The 19,709-nt window shown below is 42.2% G+C and overlaps 1 protein-coding gene across 2 annotated transcripts in view; it reads left to right on the top strand.

Moving 5' to 3' along the window:
* LOC126482403 (cysteine-rich protein 2-binding protein) overlaps positions 1-19,709 on the top strand; it is a 189,438-nt gene that overhangs the window by 73,754 nt on the left and 95,975 nt on the right. For both annotated transcript variants that reach the window (XM_050106522.1, XM_050106523.1), the window contains exon 6: positions 5,129-5,751. In XM_050106522.1, coding sequence (XP_049962479.1) covers positions 5,129-5,751 — 623 coding nt within the window. The remainder of the gene's footprint in view (positions 1-5,128; positions 5,752-19,709) is intronic.

The following is a 19,709-nucleotide window of genomic DNA, read 5'->3' as shown; positions in this document are numbered from 1 at the left end:
CTCATGTTGCCACCCATGTCACTGGCACTAATGCTAATCTCAGGTTATCTCCCTCCTCACAGTCAGAACTTTCAGGCTTCTACTTTTATATCATATTTGCCCAATTATAAGTCAAGGTTTTCCCCAAATTCATCATTCAAAAAATACAGGGGCATCTTATTTTCACAGATTTACTATTGCTGCAGAGGTTAACATTTTTAGGCTATTTAATAGAGTGTACAGGGATCGTCTTTCATTTACAAATGAAGCTTTGGATACAGAGGTCACATGCAGATTTATTGGGGAGGATTTGGAAGGACATAGCTGGGCAAATGATACATATGTTCGAACAGGTTCAAGATTTCCCAATACACCGAGGTGGTAGATAACAGTATCGATGTTGCTCAAACAATTGTGTGACATTTGATTCACATGGCACTATTGCAAGGGATGTGCAAGAAACTGTGAACTATCCACTACAACAGTTGATTACTCTGCTTAAAATTTGACAATTCTGTGAAACACAGGAAGAAATGACACTAAATTCTATCATTTTACAAACTGTAGTTGTATTTGAACAGGTTTGGAATAAATGTTCTCATACTTCAATGGATACTGTGTACAGATGTTAATGGTGCTCTTTAAGTAATAGTAACATTCAATGGCAGAAATGTTGTCCTTCAGAAAGCGTTACTTGGTTTTGAACCCGGATCAATATTTTATTTGATTATGAGAGACTTTGATGTTGTACTAATTAGGTAGCAAATGGAAATTTGGTTGCATTTCATATATTAGAATACCGGGTAAAAACGGTACCAGCTTTTCTTCAGATTTAGAACACTGTGGTGACATTCAGATGAGAGAAAAAGGGATGAGAGGAAAAGGAAAATTAGTCCAGAATGAAATATCTAATAAAAAAATCATTCATAGCATACTAACTTAATTGTTGTGTGAATAGATTACAGAGGCAAGACCCGTCATGGAAGTAGTGCCAACAGATGTCAGTAGATCATGATGTAAGTGAAAGTTTCAGAATTGGACTGAATCATGATTGTGATCTTTTATATATTTATTAGTTGCTGTTGTTACACATGACTTGCACCCTAGAAGATATTGCATCCGTGTTTCACAGCACTACAGAAGGTTTGGAAGGAGAAGTGTGACATCAGCTTGGCTGAGAACTAGAGGGGTGCAGGTAGGGGAGCAGTGAATTGCCAGCAAATTGCCAACCATGGGAATATATACCATGTACTTGGGCTTTTCAGGAACATCTACCACATTTAAACTTCAGTTTGCTTGAATCAGTTTCTAGTCGAAATTGAATTGACTTTAAAATTGAACAAATATTCAACAGAAGTATTTACGTCTGTAGGAGATGGTAGAAGTCTGGATAGGGGCCGGTGGTGTACTTACATGTTTCTTGATACGATGTTGTTGATTCTTAATATGACAAATGGTTCTATGTAGCCAATGATAGAGCAGTGAGCAGACGATTTGTTTGGGAGCAAGTGACAGTGTAAAATTGTCACATCATTATAGAAAAGAAATCTAATATGTGTTTGGATTTTAAAAACTGTACCCTCAGGTCCTGTGGTAACTGCAACCTCAGAAATTGCAACATATTCAGAAGAAACAGCCAAATATTTATGACGACAAAGGTAAAAATTTCACAGCTGTGCCATTATTATTATGATGATGATGATGATGATGATGATGATGATGATGATTAAAATTGTGACACCACAGATGACAGGTTTTGTAATCAAAAAATGTAGGGAAAAAACAGTCTGCAAATTAATGTAAACCATTTCTTTTCATTTATTTTATTTCTCCTTGTTTTATCAAAATGCAGACAACCAATGAATGGCATAAGTTTAGAAAAGATAATTTTTGGGCAGATAATTTATGTCAATGAAACAGGTTGTAATTTCAATTAGTCAGAATATGTAAAAAATAATTGTTTCTGAATAAGCCTTGTGGAAAAAGGGCTTCATCTTATAGTTACGGTTGTTTATACTCTAGTAAATATGGTATCTTTTTCCGTTTGTATGTATAGTGCGTTGTAACAGACAAAAATAAATTTGAGGTTGCCTTTCATTTGTGGAATACAGTTATATGTTTCACAATTATGCACCCATATTACTGTTTACAGAAATTATAGTAAATTTATTGACTCAATAAAAGAACTTCTAACTTGGTGAACAGGATAAACAATCAGAAAATTCTGGGATAAAAAATCACTTTCAGTAAGACATAGGCTAAAATGTAATGATGTTATTATTTTTGCTTTTTTGTTGCCGTTTGTTAGCTTCACATAGGAACCTCGTCATATCTACTTTGCAGGGCAGCCTACAGATCATGGGAAAAAAAGTGTCACCAAATCTTTGACATGTAGGCTGTGCTGCACTAGAGCCATGTTGTGGGAGTAGTATCAGTCTGCTTTATCGACATCTTCTGCAGGGGCTATACGTGTGGAAGGGGATGTATGGGCAAAGGTTGAGATGGATGATGGAGGAGGGGATGAAGAGGGAGGGCAGGAGGGGGTAGGGAGATATGGGGTGGAGGAAAAAACAGAGAGGGGGGAGGAAGCAGGGTATGGGCAGAGAGGGGGAGGAATGAGGTGAAGGGCAGAGTGTGTGGGAGGAGCAGATGGAAAGGGAGAGGTGGAGGAGGCAATGGACAAAGATTAATGAGGAGGAGGAGGACAACATAGAGAGGGGAGTATATGGACAGAGGGAGGGTTTCACAAGTAATGATCAGAGAGAGGGAGTGTATTAATGGACAAAATGAGGGTAAGGAATAGATGGAGAGATTGAGGAGGAGGAGATAGACAGACAGAGGTGGAAGGATAAGGTTGATGGACAGATGGAAGAAGGAGGAGGTAGAGACAGAGAGAGGAAGGATGAGATGTCTGCAATGTGAGTGTTGAATACCCACATGGGTGAAGCTGTGGGGAAAAAGCTAGTACAGATCTATAATTATAACTTTTCTGTGATGTGTGTGGGAAAGTACTTCATACCAATACACCTTCTTTTCTTTTCTATTAATGGATATTTAACAGGTGTGCCACACTGGAACAAGATGTATTACACTCCCCACATATCCTGTCCCAGTCAGGACACACCCATGCTGTCATCCTGTCAGAGGTTTGGCCACCTGTTAAACAAGTAACTTTTGCACAGTTTTTATGTGGGTTTAACCAATAACAAGCAGACCACACAAATGAATGGACACTGCTAAACTGGGGCCAAGAAGAGAGTTGATCACTCACTGATAGAACACACTGCTGAGAAGAAGATGCTCACCTTTAATGGCTGTTTTATAACCCATGCCATCTGGATTCCCTTCCCATGCCCCACTCCCCCTCTCCAACACCAGCTTCTCTGGACTACATAAATTGGAAATGTCCATACAACACATTATTCAATTCTGCAGTCCTCCTTGCCTTACTCGGTACCAGCCTCTCTTCCACTCCCACCTCCACCACTGTTTTCATGCCATCCACTTCACTCATTCTTCTCTCTCTCTCTCTCTCTCTCTCTCTCTCTCTCTCTCTCTCTTCACAATCTACCTCGTCGTCTGTTCTGTCTTCCCTTCCAAATACATCCTCCTCATCATTGTGCACAGAACACAACTCCTCCTGTCTACCCTGAAGCAAACTCACTGGTGCCACATGCCTTCTTAGGGTGCATGCTGTCTTTTACTCTCAGCTGTCAGCCACCCTTCCATCCTACTTGCCTTCTCCATCCTGGCGTCTTTTCTCCCATTGCTCACTCCACTTGATACAATCCCTATCTCACTTGAGCTGCAGTGCTATTACAATGTATAAGAGGGTGATCAAAAAGTTTATGTTTTTGGGTGTTGCTGCAACGTAGCACAACTCCAATGTATGAGCATAGACATGTAGGCAAGGGATTAGTGTAAATTTGTCTCTGATCTGCATGTGGTAAAGAAGGGAACACGAACTATGGAAACATTATCATAAAATGCATCTAAACATGATTAATGTGCTGTTATTCTTTTCCTGGTTATGGAAGGGCAAACACCGGTAGAGATCCATTGGGTAATGAAGAGTGTCTGTGGGGCAATATGTCTGTTGAGAACCATTATTCTGGAATGGTGCACAGCTGTAGGTGACAAGGGGTGCTGCTACTTAATTTTGTAACGCAGAAGTTACACCAACTCAAGTGGGAGACACTAGGGCATCCACCATATAGTCCTGATCTCTCCCCATGTGATTATCATGGAATTGGTCCCTATAAATAAGGCCTTGAAGGATCAACAGTTCCTGTCAGATGAGGATATACAGCAGCCAGTTACGGACTTATTCACACAGCAGGACACAGTTTTCTACCAAATAGGTACCTTCAACCTGGTGCATTGGTGGAATGATTGTCTCAATGCTCTCAGTGATTTTGCCTGATTGGCATGTGCCAGTTCTGGACTGTACAGCCTTCAAATGGAAACTTCTTGATTGTACCTTATAGCTGGCAGGAACAGTATAGCCACACACATGTTTATATGTGCATATTCTGTAATTAGTTCTGAAGCAGGACTTCAGCCAAAAGCTCAGCAACATTTTAAGCCTTTTTTATGTCTATCAACAACTCAACCCCTTAAGTATATTGTAAGTTCTTTACTTCACTATTTTTTTCGGGCTCTACTAACCTTTTTCTTGTCTTCATTTTCTGTCATCTCTCTTAGTGATGTCTTTTGGGGTTAAGAAATATATCTAGTTCTGGTATATTTTGTATGAAAATTCATATATTAGTTACAAAACTTACATATTTTAAGTTTCATAGTTGGAGGCTCATTTGTCCAGAGTCTCTCTCTCTCTCTCTCTCTCTCTCTCTCTCTCTCTCTCTCTCTCTCTCTCTCTCTCTCTTCCTCTCTTCCTCTCTCTTCCCCCCCCCCCCCCCCCCCCCCCCCCGCACGCACACACACACACATACACATACAGAGAGAGAGAGAGAGCAAGTTAAGTGGCCCAGCACTTAGAACACTGCACTTACATTTGGGAGGGTGGTTTAAGTTGTGTTAGCAGCTTAGATATATCTATCATATCTTTAAGTTTAGCCCCAGTGTATTCAAATATTTCAAATGTTCATCAGGAGATTATTACATTTATTCTTCTCTTTCCTTATTTCAGGATCTGGATTTTGATTTCTGTTTTGATAAGGATGGGAAGGAAGAACAAGTGAACAAGTGTGTTGCAGGAAGCAGTAAAAGAAAGGAACTTATGAGTGAAGGTGAGAGTGAAAGTGGAAATGAAGATGAAAAGAGTGAAACTGAATTTATTGAAAATGAATTTAAGCCTCTCCAGAGCTTGTTCACAGTGAACAGTGAAACTTGTTTAAGAACAAGAAAAGATAGTGGTGATCATGATAGTGATATTGAGTGTAGTTATAACAATCCATGTGAGAATGATAGTGATGGTGATGACTGTAGTGCTTACAGTGAAAGTTCTGAAAGAAATGAAGACAATTTTGTCTGTATAGAAACTGTAGGACACCGTGACTGTCAAGAACGATTAAAAACTGAAAGTAGCTCCACTGTGGGACAGCAGATTTTGGTACCAAAGGGTGAACCAGAAAGTGGAACTGATGATGATGATGATTATGAAGAAGAAGATTTGGAGTGTAATCCTGAACTGACAGTTGAGGAGGATGTTGACTCCAAAGAAGACCATCAAATTAGAAGGATCAAGATTAAGAATGAATACCCCACTTCACAAGACAGCCTAACAGTGAGGGAGAAAACCCCAAAGTCGCAGTAAGTTTTTAGTTGTTAATGGATCCTCTTTATGTGTTGTCTTGCATGGTAGCAGTAAAATAAATTTTTGTAGCCTTCTAGTGTTTTGTGTTTTTCCTGATTGCTTACTGTATAGTTTTGTACAGAACATCTACAATTTCTATGTTTCCTTTCTAAGCATTGTATAATTGGTGAATTTAGTGTACTTTGAAGTTAGTAACTTAGACAGTTTCTTTCTTTTCCTCAGATGCTAGTGATAAATCCAAAACATTGAAAATATGTTTCACCATACATCTTAGCACTTTTACCATCATTTACATTGTGTGGCAGAAAGTACTTTTAATTATTTCATTGCTCTTTTAACTTCATTAACTTTATTTCGTGTTTTGTTATAGTTTGTAGTATGAAGGTTAGCTTGATGCCGCTCTTCGAGCCTAGTCTGTCTCATGTAAATCTCTTCGTCTGTGTTTAACTACTGCACCTTACATCCATTTGGACCTGCTTACTGTGGCCCATCAACTTATCCTTATCCCTCCTTTTAATCAAGATGTGCCATTTTTTTTTTCTCTTTAGTTCAGTTCATTACTTCAATGTTACTTATTGGATTGAGCCATTTCATATTTGGCACTCTTCTTAACACCACATTTCAAGTGCTTTTATTCTTGTCTGTAGTGTTTATCATCATCATCTCACTCTCGTACAATGCTACACCCTGTACAAACACTTTTTTGTGTCTGTCAGTATAGAACATTAAAATATAAATGTATTTATGTACAATATTTTTGATATAATAGTGGAGATGCTGAGTTGCAGACAGGCACAACAAAAAGACTGTCACAAATAGTAGCTTTTGGCCAAGGCCTTATTCAGAATTAAAAGGCAAACACTCACGCAAACACAACTCTCTCTCTCTCTCTCTCTCTCTCTCTCTCTCTCTCTCTCTCTCTCTCTCTCTCTCTCTCTGTGTGTGTGTGTGTGTGTGTGTGTGTGTGTGTGTGTGTGTGTGTGTGTGTGTGTGTGTGTGTGTGTGTGTGGTGGTGGTGGTGGTGGTGGTGGTGGTGGTGGTGGTGTGTGGGGGGGAGACTTGTTCAATGTCTGACACACAAAAGTTGTGGGGTGTTCAGTGTTGCCCACTTTGTGAGATAAAACTCCCCCAATTTCGTGTGATGGTGCCTCTACTGCAAGCTCTACTCAGGTTTGCGGATTGAAATGAATGTGGCATGGGCAACTAAAAAATGCATTTTCCAACTTTTGAAATGGTTGTTCACATTATCCTGTCCATTGTAAAGGAGCATTTTTACACTGGAGGTGTCATAAATGAGTAGCAATTTGCACTGCATTCAGAATGAATTTGATATTGTAGGTCAGTTTGCCGAGAACTGCCTGTAGTTCTTGTAAATTTTTAAGAAAAGGTAATCTCCGGATGACCCTAAATGCTAGGTTGAGAGATGAGCAGTGTCAGTGCGATGACCAGTATTGAAAAATGAATGCTTCTGTATATTACATTTAAGCTCTGCATTGGTGAAAACTTGAAAAACAAATTCCAAATTTTTAAGATTCTGTTCCAGGATTTGTCCATACCCAATTATTTCAACCAAATAATTTGAACAAGATGGAACTTTCAACAACGCTTGCTCAAGAAAGCATGGAAGTAGCTCTGGAGCAGATGTGCTTCTGAAGGGGAGACACTGGTATTGATACAAGCCAGCATATGTATTAATAATTATAATTTTTTTTGTTACCTCATCCAGTTTAAGTTGAAGATAAAGTATTGGCTAAATCAGATGTAGACAAGAATCGTCCATAGTGGTAGCTGATGTAGAAGCCCCTCAATATGTGGAAGTTGGAAAGAATCAATAACAGTTGGAGTATTAACTGTAATTTTAAGCTCAGCACAAAATCTGATTTTCCTCTTCAATTTTCTTGTGATACATAGGAGAGATGCCCATTGACTAGCAGAAATAGGTTTCAAGACACCAAATTGTTCTAATCTGTTGAGGCCAACAGTGATTTTTTGAAAATGGTGTGAAGTACTGGACACATGCAATACTGAGGTTGAACATTATCTTTGAGGTTAATGTGCACTTGAAAATTGAATTGAATTTTATTTGATCCTGTAAGATTACATTGTGTACAGTATATTTTTACATCATCGATAATGAACAACAATATATACAAATTTAATGGCATAAGTATTCTGCAACACTGTAAAACTCTTTTTCAATGAGATAGTCTAAGTTTCTTTGGAAAGTCATTGTCAAGGTTTCTTTGGAAAGTCATTGTCAAGTACACTATTTTGCAGGTTTTTAGGCAGACTTCTTAGTAGTCTGACACCAGATTACTGGGGTCCTTTTTCTAGCATTGCCAGTCGGTGGGGTGTGCTCTGTACTTCATTCTTCCTTCTTGTATTGTGGGTGTGGACACTAGCATTTGTAATCCAGTCCTCACTACCTTTTGTGATGTACATTATTGTTTTGTATATATACAACGATGAAAAAGTTAAGATACCTAACTTTTTGAAACAGTTTCTGCACATTTTAAAGGTCTATCTTCTTAAAATGGTCCTAATTGCTTTTTTTTTGTAATGTGAACACTCGTCTCTTATTTGTTTGAGTTTCCCCACACAGTCACTCCATACTGTAAGTATGGTTCGAAAAGTCCATGATACACTGTACACAGAAGGTTCTTGTCTGAATACTGTGATAGCTGCATCATTAAGAATATGACAGAGCTCAGTTTCTTACAGACATTATTAATATGTTTTTTCCATTTCAGTTCATTATCCACAAGAATACCTAACAACCTAGCAGATTCTACTTCTTCCAGCCTTGTTCCATCAACCTCTAAATCCATGTCTACAGCCTTCTTGTTTTTAAACACTGCATACATAGTCTTTTTTAGATTTATAACCAGTTCATTTTCCAACAGCCATTGAACTGTGACATTTGCAGATATGTATGCTCTTCTCTCAAGCTGTTCCATATTTTGGTCCCTATTTAGTATTGTCATGTAATCAGCATACAATATTTTCTTTTCTTCCTCCTCAACACCTATATCAATAACAAACACATTAAATAACAATGGCCCCATTACCAAACCTTGCGGCACTCCATATTTGATGGGTTTGGTTTCTGATTGGTATGAGTTTCCTAATGATACATACTGCTTGCAGTTGCACAAGTATGATTTTATCCATTCGCCTGGTTGCCCCGCGAATGCCATAGTTGCCTAATTTTTGTATCAGCATTTCATGGTCAATTTTGCTTCTCTTATTGTTTTTCAATTCTTCTTTTTAAACATTTTGTAGTTTTCAGCTTCGCCCATCCGTCTCGGATCCTGCAGATTCCTTTGCTGTTCTAGTGTTTCACTGGTAATCCACTGTGTTTGACCTTGCAGCCTTTCTTGTCTCTTTACTTTGGGAAATGATACATTAAAATGGTATTTAATTGTTGAAATAAATGCATCATATCTTTCATTTACACTCTGGGCCTGTAGGGTTTCATTCCAGGTTTCCTTACTTAACATTGTTCTAAAGATGTTGATATTTTGTTCACTGATGATCCTAATTTCTTTGGTTGTTCATTTTGGTTCTGATACTGTGTCATTACTTCTGCAAAAGCTGATTGGTTGTCCATGATGATCAGATATTTCTGTCTGAACTACATGTGACTCATAGTTACACATATTAGTAATTATGTTGTTAATAACTGTCTCACTTTGTGAAGTCACTCTTGTTGGTGCAGTTATTGTTACTTTCATGTTATGCTGTATTAACAATTCTTCAAAATCCTGTCTAATTTTTGTGTGTTTTCCCATGTCATTGTTGAAGTCTCCACATATAAGGTTTCTCTTTATATTCATTCTCAATAAGCTAGCAATTTTTTTCAGAAAGATGCTAATATTGCCACGTGGTGATCTGTAAACACGAAGCACTCTAAAATCCTCTCTCACTATATCAGTAACTTCAAAGTCTTTTTCTCTAACTATGGGCAATGTAGCAGCTTCACTGTTTACATTCTTTTCAAGAGTACCTGTATTAATATATATACAAACGCCACCACCCTTATATTTAGATCTGCAGAAGTAACTAGCAAGTTTGTAGTCCTTTATTGCAACATTGCCTATTTTACTTTCAGTTAGTCCATGTTCACTGATGCATAAATGTTTGGTCTTACTTCACTCAGGAGCACTTCTGCTTTTTGTTACCAAAGTATTGAATATTTTGATGAAGTACTTTTATGTAATTTTTCTTTTGTTGTTTTACATGTTGTGAGGCAAATTCTTTAGCATCCTCTCTTTTTGTATGGTGCTTATATTTTTTTTTCTTTTCCAGCTAGAGGGTATGATTTTTCACCCCCTTCAGGCCATGCTTGTTTCCCTTGCTTCTAATAATTTTGCAGACATCTGCAAACATTCTGCTGAATGTTACAGACCTCAGTCTATTTAAATGCAAACTGTTATAACCTTTAATCACTACTAAAGTGCGTGGAGATACAAAAGTAGAAACACTAGCGGGTTACATGTTACTAACTCCGTATCTGTCATTCGACTGCCGGGCCGTGACATGCGGCCGGCGCCGTTCATAACCAGGTGGCGCTCCCGCGCTCGGCCGAGCTGCGGAGCGCCTCTATCGCCGTGTTCGCGTACTAACGTAGCGGCACTTTTGAATGTCGTGGCACTGTCAACACTTTTCCCCCCTTGAAAAAAAAAAAAAAAAAAAAAAAAAAAAACGCTCACTTTCGTGGAGACACGGACAGTGCGAAGACATCCATGGCCTCTTGGGAGGTCCCGAGAAGATCCCGCGGAGAAACACGAGAGTATGGTCGAAAATGTCCAGGACGGAAGCTGGCGCGTGGAACGTGCCTCCTGGACGAGATGATGGGTGAAAACTCCGGAGCAGCATCCATAGGTGTCGTGGACCTGGGGGTGTGCTCCAGCGAGATGGGTCCCGGAGAAGGCGGCGTCGCGACTGGGGCCGGTTCCGGCGTACTCGGAAACGGTAGCGACGGCGGCGGCAGCAACACGCCCGGAAGATCGGCAGCAGCGACAGGACTGGCTTCTCGGGCTGGTGGAGACGAAAAAAGGGGCGGTGGTACCGGCGTGGCCACCACTCGTGGGCGCATCTGGTCGTAATGGCGAACAACCATGCCGTCGTCCGTACGTATTTCACAAAGCCGGCGGCCGCGAAGAGCCTGGACCACCCCTGGAATCCATTTAGGGCGAGATCCATACCCCCGTGCCCACACGTCGGCGCCCACCGGGTATTTTCCCGCACTAGGGGACACAGTACAAGTCCTGACAGGGTGAAGCAGATGCAGTAGGGTGCGCGGTTGGCGGCCATGCAAGAGTTCAGCAGGGCTGCGATCACCCAGAGGCGTGAAGCGATAAGAACTCAGAAATTGCAACAGAGCGTCATCTGTGGAAAAATCACTAAGGAATTTTTTCATTTGGCTTTTGAAAGTGCGGACAAGGCGCTCGACCTCCCCATTCGATTGCGGATGGAAGGGCGGTGCTGTAACATGATGAATCCCTTGTCCAGTACAAAAATCACGGAAGGCCTGCGAAGAGAACCGAGGGCCATTGTCCGTGACAATCGTGGATGGAAGACCTTCTAGCGCAAAGATTTTTGACAAAGCCAGCGTCGTCGCCGCAGTGGTGGGCGACGGACAGCGAACAACAAACGGAAACTTCGAGAAGGCGTCAATCAACAGTAGCCAATAAGTGCCGAGGAAGGGGCCGGCAAAGTCAGCGTGCACCCGTTCCCACGGCTGCGCCGGATCAGCCCACGGAGAGGGCAGAGTACGAGGCGCAGCCAGTTGTTGAACACACTGATCACACGCAGCGACCATGTGGGCGATGTCCGAATCGATACCGGGCCAATAAACGTGCCTGCGGGCCAGGGACTTAGTCCGAGAAATCCCCCAATGGCCCCCATGCAATAGTTTGAGAACAGCTTTGCGAAGAGAGGCGGGCACCACAACCCGTGGAGATGCGCCATCCGTGGCCAGAAGAACAACACCCTCACGAACAGACAGACAGACGAAGGCGCAAGGCATGGTAGTTGCGAAGGGGATCCGACGCCCGGCCCTTGGTCCTGTCCGGCCAACCACGCTGAACAAAACTGATCACCTGACGCAGGACCGGATCCCGCGCAGTAGCCGACGCGACCTGCGAACCTGTAAGTGGAAAACCCTCGACCGCACGACGTTCTTCCTCATCAATGTGGAAACAGAGGAGTTCATCGCGATCGAAAACCGGGTCGGGGCCCATCGGCAAACGCGACAACGCGTCAGCGTTGGCGTGCTGGGCCGTGGGGCGATAGTGAATCTCATAGTGAAAATGAGACAAGTATAAGGCCCAACGTTGCAGGCGGTGAGCTGCCTTATCCGGAAGCGACGCCGAGGGGCTGAACAGAGAGACCAGCGGCTTGTGGTCGGTGATGAGGTGAAACTTAGAACCATACAAAAAAACGCTGAACTTTTTCAGAGCATAAATGATAGCGAGCGCCTCCTTTTCTATTTGAGAGTAACGCCGTTGGGCATCGTTGAGGGTCTTGGAAGCGTAGGCGATGGGTCGTTCCGACCCATCCTCATACCGATGGGCGAGAACAGCCCCTAGGCCATACTGTGACGCGTCAGTCGCCAGAACCAAGTGCTGACCCGGACGGAATGTGGCAAGACAAGGCGCCGACTGCAAATGAGCCTTCAGGCGGACAAAAGCCTGCTCACACTCGGCGGTCCAACAGAAAGGAACGTTTTTGCGTAACAGCTGATGCAGAGGACGAGCCACCGCCGCCGCGGAGGGAATGAATTTGCGATAATAAGCAACCTTGCCTAGAAACGCCTGAAGTTCTTTGACCGTAGACGGCCGGGGTAGAGCGGTAATGGCCGCAACGTGCTGTCGTAGAGGGCGTATACCCTCACGGGACAAGTGGAAACCAAGATACACAATGGAGGGTTGGAAGAACTGAGACTTGTCCAGATTGCACTTCAACCCTGCTGAATGCAGAACCCGAAACAGTGAACGCAAATTGCGAAGGTGCTCCTCAGTGGAGGCCCCCGTGACAACAATGTCATCCAGGTAGTTGATGCAGCCGGGAACGGAAGCCGTGAGCTGTTCCAAAAACCGCTGAAAAATGGCCGGCGCGCTAGCGACGCCAAATGGTAACCGCTGGTACTGATACAACCCACAAGGAGTGTTGATGACGAGAAATTCCTTGGAAGATGCATCCAACGGCAACTGATGGTACGCCTCCGATAAGTCAAGTTTGGAAAAGAACTGGCCCCCAGCGAGCTTGGTAAATAACTCCTCAGGACGGGGAAGAGGATAAGTGTCAATGAGGCTTTGAGCGTTGACAGTGGCTTTAAAATCACCACACAAACGCAGACTCCCGTTTGGTTTAGAAACCACCACGATGGGCGATGCCCATTCGCTGGAGGTAACAGGAAGGAGAATCCCCGAAGCTGTTAACCTGTCTATCTCAGCTTTGACAGGCGCACGCAACGCCATTGGAATAGGGCGTGCCCGGAAAAACTTAGGGCGAGCCGTAGGTTTAAGAGTAATGTGGGCTTCAAACTCCTTGGCACGACCCAGACCAGCAGAGAACACGGACGAGAATTCAGAACACAAGCCATCCAGCTGTGGATACGGAATGTCCTCAGATATGAGGTGCACATCATCATCAATGGAAAATCCTAACAACTGGAAAGCATCATAACCGAACAGGTTTTCAGTGCCCGCATGATCCACCACATAAAACGTGAGGGGCCTAACAACAGACTTGTAGGCAGTGGAAGCATCAAACTGGCCAACAATAGGAATTTTCTGCTTATTATAGGTTCGTAGATTTCGCGTAACGGGAGACAGGGGAGGGGAGCCCAACTCCAAATACGTGCGAGAATTAATGAGAGTTACTGCAGAGCCAGTGTCCACTTGCATGCGAATGTCTTTATCCAGAACACGAACAGTAACAAACAACTTATTCGTTTGAGAAAGCACACAGTTAACATCCATGTCCGATGCCTCGTCCTCGTCGACAGGAACTTTAGGGGACTGACACACAGAAGCAATGTGGCCTCTTTTCCTACATGAATTACACGTGGCCCAACGTTTTGGACACGCGGTTCTGTCATGCTGTACGAAACAACGTGGACAAGAAGGAAGGGCGGAACGAACCTGCTTCTGTGGTTGCTGTTTTCGCTGCGAGCGTGGTGGCCCAACGCGACGTTGTTGACGCGAGTGCACCGCCGCCACATCGTCGTTTCCCTGTGAAACAGGCACATTGTCTGCGTCGAAAGTGGTCTGGACAGCGCCTACATCACACCACGCGTCTATTTGCGCACCAGCAGCGTGAGACACTTCAAAGGATTGAGCGATGCTGAGAACTTCCGACAACGACGGGTTTGGCAATTGTAAGGCACGTTGCCGAACTTCTTTATCAGGAGCAAGCCGTAAAATAGCGTCCCGAACCATTGAATCAGCGTAAGACTCATGATGAGTGTCCGTGACAAACTGACATTTCCGACTCAGACCGTGGAGCTCCGCCGCCCAAGCCCGGTAAGATTGATGGGGCTGTTTACGACACCGGTAAAAAGCCACGCGGGCGGCAACGACATGGGTGTTTTTTCGGTAATAGTTAGACAATAAGTCACATTTCTTGGAAGGACAGAGAGGCAGGTTCCCGCAGAGGGGCTAACTGAGATAGCAGCTGATAGATCCGTGGGGAAATCCAAGATAGAAATAACGACTTACACATAGGAGCGTCGACAACGCCGAAAGCCAAGAAGTGTTGCCGCAAACGCTTCTCATAATCCTCCCAGTCTTCAGCGGCCTCGTCATAAGGAGGGAACGGAGGCGGAGAAGAGGAAGACAGACGATGAGTAAGCGACGTCGACAAAGCCTGAATAGCAGCCGTCAGCTGTGTTTGTTGTTGCTTGCATAAGCTGTTCCATGTCTGCCCCGACACGAACACACAAGTCCACAACGCAGGAAAAAAAATATCCCATCCTCGTCGCCAAAAAGTGTTATAACCTTTAATCACTACTAAAGTGCGTGGAGATACAAAAGTAGAAACACTAGCGGGTTACATGTTACTAACTCCGTATCTGTCATTCGACTGCCGGGCCGTGACATGCGGCCGGCGCCGTTCATAACCAGGTGGCGCTCCCGCGCTCGGCCGAGCTGCGGAGCGCCTCTATCGCCGTGTTCGCGTACTAACGTAGCGGCACTTTTGAATGTCGTGGCACTGTCACAACACAAACCATCCTTCGCTAGTGAGTTTTCACATAGGAATTTGTTTGGGTCTATAAAAACTGCCCCAAGACGATTACATTGTTCTTTAAGAGCACAGTTTATTTTGGCGATATATTTTTCACTCACTGACCTTCTGTTTATGATTCCGCTAAGTATCAGCCGAGATCCTGCATACATAGTTCTTGCAGAACAAATCATATTTCTTGTTTCGTTTGCCATTATGTCTGGTTTCAGAATCTGGTTCTGTAGTAACTTGTCTTGCATTCACCATATTTTTAAAATCTTTACTGAGTTGTTGCGTTCTAATTCCAGGTTGTACATCGATCTTGGAATTGGAGACAGCTATATTCTTCAGCAGCGAATCGCCAATTATTTTCCTTTTGTTGCGTATCTGTCGCCTTGTTTTTCATTTTGGTGTATGTGAGCACCTTCCATTTATATTTATCTTCTGGTTTTTGGCTTACTGAGTTTACCGAGACATCAACGGAAACACTTGAAATGAAATGTTGTTGTTTTTAAAGTCCGATCGTTCACTCGTATTTTCGCGATCTTCTTGCTTTTCCGTTTGATGGTTTTTACACACACAGGACTTCTTTTCTTGTATTAATATATCCTTTTCTTTCTTGATGGTCAAAAGTTTGGTTTTTAATGCCTCAATGTCACTTTTTAGTAATTGTATAATTTCATATTTTGTATCAACTGAAGATGGGCCGTTTCGTCACGTAAACAACCATGACATGTCCATGGAAAATCATCGCTGACGAATTTTAGATTTACTTTCGTGCACTTTTTGTGTAACCAGTAGTTGCATTTGATACACAGAATACCCTTCATCACATGCTTTTCACATTCTTTATACGTTCTTTGCTTGTCCCAGTGTACCAGCGAAAAAATGTCCAAATTTTTTTTATACAATTGATGAATGCTGGCATGGGAAACTTATGGATCAATAGCATGTGCAATATCCTGAATATCTAATCAGACAAATCAAATGCACCCATGCTAAAGAGTTTGAGACTCCAACATTACTGAACTATTGTGGATGGCAGTGATACAGACATATTCCGATATTTTGCTTGCAGAGTGTATGTCGCAAGGAAAGAGATACTTTCGTCAATGTACGCTGTGAGGCTCAGACAAGATTTTGTTGAGCTGAGGGTGCCTCAGTTGCTTGTAATTAGTCTGATTAATCAGTGTGACTGGACCACCAATATCTAACAGAAATGGTACAAATTGATTGCAACTCTGTAAAGATTTATAAATAGTTGGCTGTTTGTTCTCTAATAATATTGCAGTCAATTCTAACTTTCAGAAGGCTGCTTTTATCTGTTTTGCGAGAGACAGAGCTATTTGCTGTTGTCCATTTTGTTGATTTTACTTAGCCAATTTTTTCACTGTGGATGTCGCTTTGCTGCTACGCGCTCAAGTGTATGTTTCCTGTGAATATTGCCAGAAGGAGCGGTAAAAACTCAGGGTGTGAAAATGTATTATTCTCTGTTGTCTCAAATCTAGACAGAACTGGAACAGTTTACTTTTTGCTTCTTTCACAGTCACTCTTGCTGTGTGTCCTGACTTGGGACAGTGTTGGCATTCTGCTTGGCTTAAGAAGCAGTGTTTGCAATCATGCGTGACATATCACTTGACATAAGACTTCAAAGCATGTGAACTTGCAGTATAAGTGGCTGAATGCAGTGTAAGTGTTGTGATATGAAATTGGCATCCTCTGGTGATGTGTATAGTGCTACCTGGTGGCATCCGATAGGGCCTCTATAGCAGCAGCTCGTGGTGACCAATTTAAATGTTCCTTCTGCAGAGATGAGACTGGCATGCAATGCATTGAGTGTGATTGATAAAGATGCTGTTGATACTGCACTTCCAGGAAAGGCTTTCTTAACACTTAAGTGAACGTCGAATATAAATTTATTTCTATTTTTTAGAAATGCTTTTTTGCTGTTGCCAGTCTGCATTTTGTATCTTCTCTACTTCGGCATTCGGCAGTTATTTTACTACTCAAATATCAAAACACATCTAGTACTTTCATTTCCAAATCTAATTCTCAAGGCATAATCTGATTTAATTTGATTGCATTTCATTAACCTTGTTCATCTTCTCTTGATACTCAGCTTGTAAACTCTTCTCAAGGTATTGTATTCTATTCAGCTGATCTTCGAAGTCCGTTATTGCCTATGACAGAACTGCCATATCATCAGAATCTTTATTTGTGCTCTCTGAACTTTAATTCTCTTTACAAATTTCTCATTGGTTTGCTTTAGCCTACTTGCCAGTTACTGCCTTGCTTTCATGTTCTTTGACTGTCAGAACTCCAGTTTGATTTCTATACAAGTTTTAGTAACCTTTTGCTCTCAGTATTTTATCCCTGCTATATTCAGAATTTCAAAGACTGTGTTCAGGTCAGCATTGTCAAATGCTTTCTCTAAATTTACATGAACATAGGTTTGCTTTTCTTCTAAGATGAGCTTGCCTCACTGTTCCTATTTTCTTCAGACCCCAGACTGATCTTCCTCTAAGATGACTTCTACTAGTCCTAGTTTTCTGTAAATAATTTATATACTATTTTGAAACTGTTTCTTATTAAACTGATGGTGCAGGAACATTCCCACCTGTTAGCACCTGCCTTCTTAGGGCGCTGACAACCTTGACACTGCACGCCTGTGAACTCCCCAACCCACACACAGACACAGACACTTGCCTTCATTGGATCTGGCATACTTATTGTAGACCATATGATTTCAAAAATACTCCACCAGCAAAACCCTACTTCCTTTTCCATACAGGCAGAAGCTGCTACATGGTTTCTGGAAAATGTATTCTTTTTGGGACATAGCAAATAGGGGAGGTCCCCCAGGGTAATGAGTTAGTTTGTGTGTGTGCGTGTGTGTGTGTGTGTGTGTGTGTGTGTGTGTGTGTGTGTGTGTGTGTGGTTTGGGGGTGACTAAGCACCTCACCCATGTAAAAGGCCTAGCTACTCACAGTGTTAAACATAGCCACAGAACCCAAACCAGTTCCTAACCAAAATGCTGTGAGGAAGTAAAAACAGATTGCAGACACTGATTTTCACAGCTTGAAATATAAGGAACTTAAGAGTGTAAATTGGTCTTTTCGTGATGGTCTTAACCCCTCCATTCATAAGCATGCAAGTTCTTTAAATGTGAAGAGATCATCACTGCACTGAATTATGCAAAAAGACATTCAACTGCACCCTTATAGGATCCAGTTGGTGCAAGAATTAAAGCCTCAGGATGCCGAACATAGGTTGCAGTTTGTTAATGATGTGACTGAGTGTCCTTCATTTAACATCATATTGTTTTTTGATGAGGCTCATTTTCTTCTGAATGGTCATGTCAGTAAACAAAATTGCTGTTACTGGAGTGCAACAAATCCTAAACAGGAGCATGAGAAACCATTTAATTCACCAATAATTACTGTATGGGCTGTGATGGCTCGAGGAGTGATTGGCTCGTACTTTTTCAAGGCCAAGGTTGCGCATTTACAGTGAATTCAGAACATTGTGTGACGATGTTAAATCACTTTTTGGTGCTTGAATTGCAAAACTTTCCTGGTCATAATCAAAGGAAATTGTTTCAGCACTACAGAGCCACAGCACATATGTCCAATGCGTCTATACTGCAAGTTCGTGAAATTTTCCTTGCGAAATTGATCTCCAGGAGGGGTGACATAAGTTGTCCCCCATGCAGTCCAGATTTGAGCCCCATGGATTTTTTTCTTATGGGGATACGTCAAATCTAAAGTGTGTGTTAATAATCCGACTTCTCTGGAGCAACTGAAAGAAAATATTGTAGCGAAATGGCAGCCATCCCAGCTTCTGCACACTGAGCCGTCATGAAAAATTTTGCACATTGTTTAAATTACATTATTTGTAAGAAGTAAATTCCTGAATGATATATTTCAATAATAAATAAAGATATTGTTGATAACTTCAACCTCTACAGGGTGTTACAAAAAGGTACGGCCAAACTTTCAGGACACATTCCTCACACACAAAGAAAGAAAATATGTTATGTGGACATGTGTCCGGAAACGCTTACTTTCCATGTTAGAGCTCATTTTATTACTTCTCTTCAAATCACATTGATCATGGAATGGAAACACACAGCAACAGAACGTACCAGAGTGACTTCAAACACTTTGTTACAGGAAATGTTCAAAATGTCCTCCGTTTGGTACCGGGGTTGCGTAGACAAGAGCTTTCAAATGCCCCCATAAATGAAAGTCAAGAGGGTTGAGGTCAGAAGTGTGGAGGCCATGGAATTGGTCCGCCTCTACCAATCCATCGGTCACTGAATCTGTTGTTGAGAAGCGTATGAATACTTCGACTGAAATGTTCAGGAGCTCCATCGTGCATGAACCACATGTTGTGTCGTACTTGTAAAGGCACATGTTCTAGCAGCACAGGTAGAGTATCCCGTATGAAATCATGATAACGTTCTCCATTGAGCATAGGTGGAAGAACATGGGGCCCAATCAACACATCACCAACAATGCCTGCCCAAACGTTCACAGAAAATCTGTGTTGATGACGTGATTGCACAATTGTGTGCGGATTCTCGTCAGCCCACACATGTTGATTGTGAAAATTTACAATTTGATCACGTTGGAATGAAGCCTCATCTGTAATGAGAACATTTGCACTGAAATGAGGATTGACACATTGTTGGATGAACCATTCGTAGAAGTGTGCCCATGGA

This window comes from Schistocerca serialis, chromosome 5, assembly GCF_023864345.2.
Source record: "Schistocerca serialis cubense isolate TAMUIC-IGC-003099 chromosome 5, iqSchSeri2.2, whole genome shotgun sequence".
In the NCBI taxonomy this organism is placed as follows: Eukaryota; Metazoa; Arthropoda; class Insecta; order Orthoptera; family Acrididae; genus Schistocerca; species Schistocerca serialis.
The sequence above is the reverse complement of the archived record's forward strand: the minus strand, read 5'-3'. Positions and strand labels throughout refer to the sequence as shown.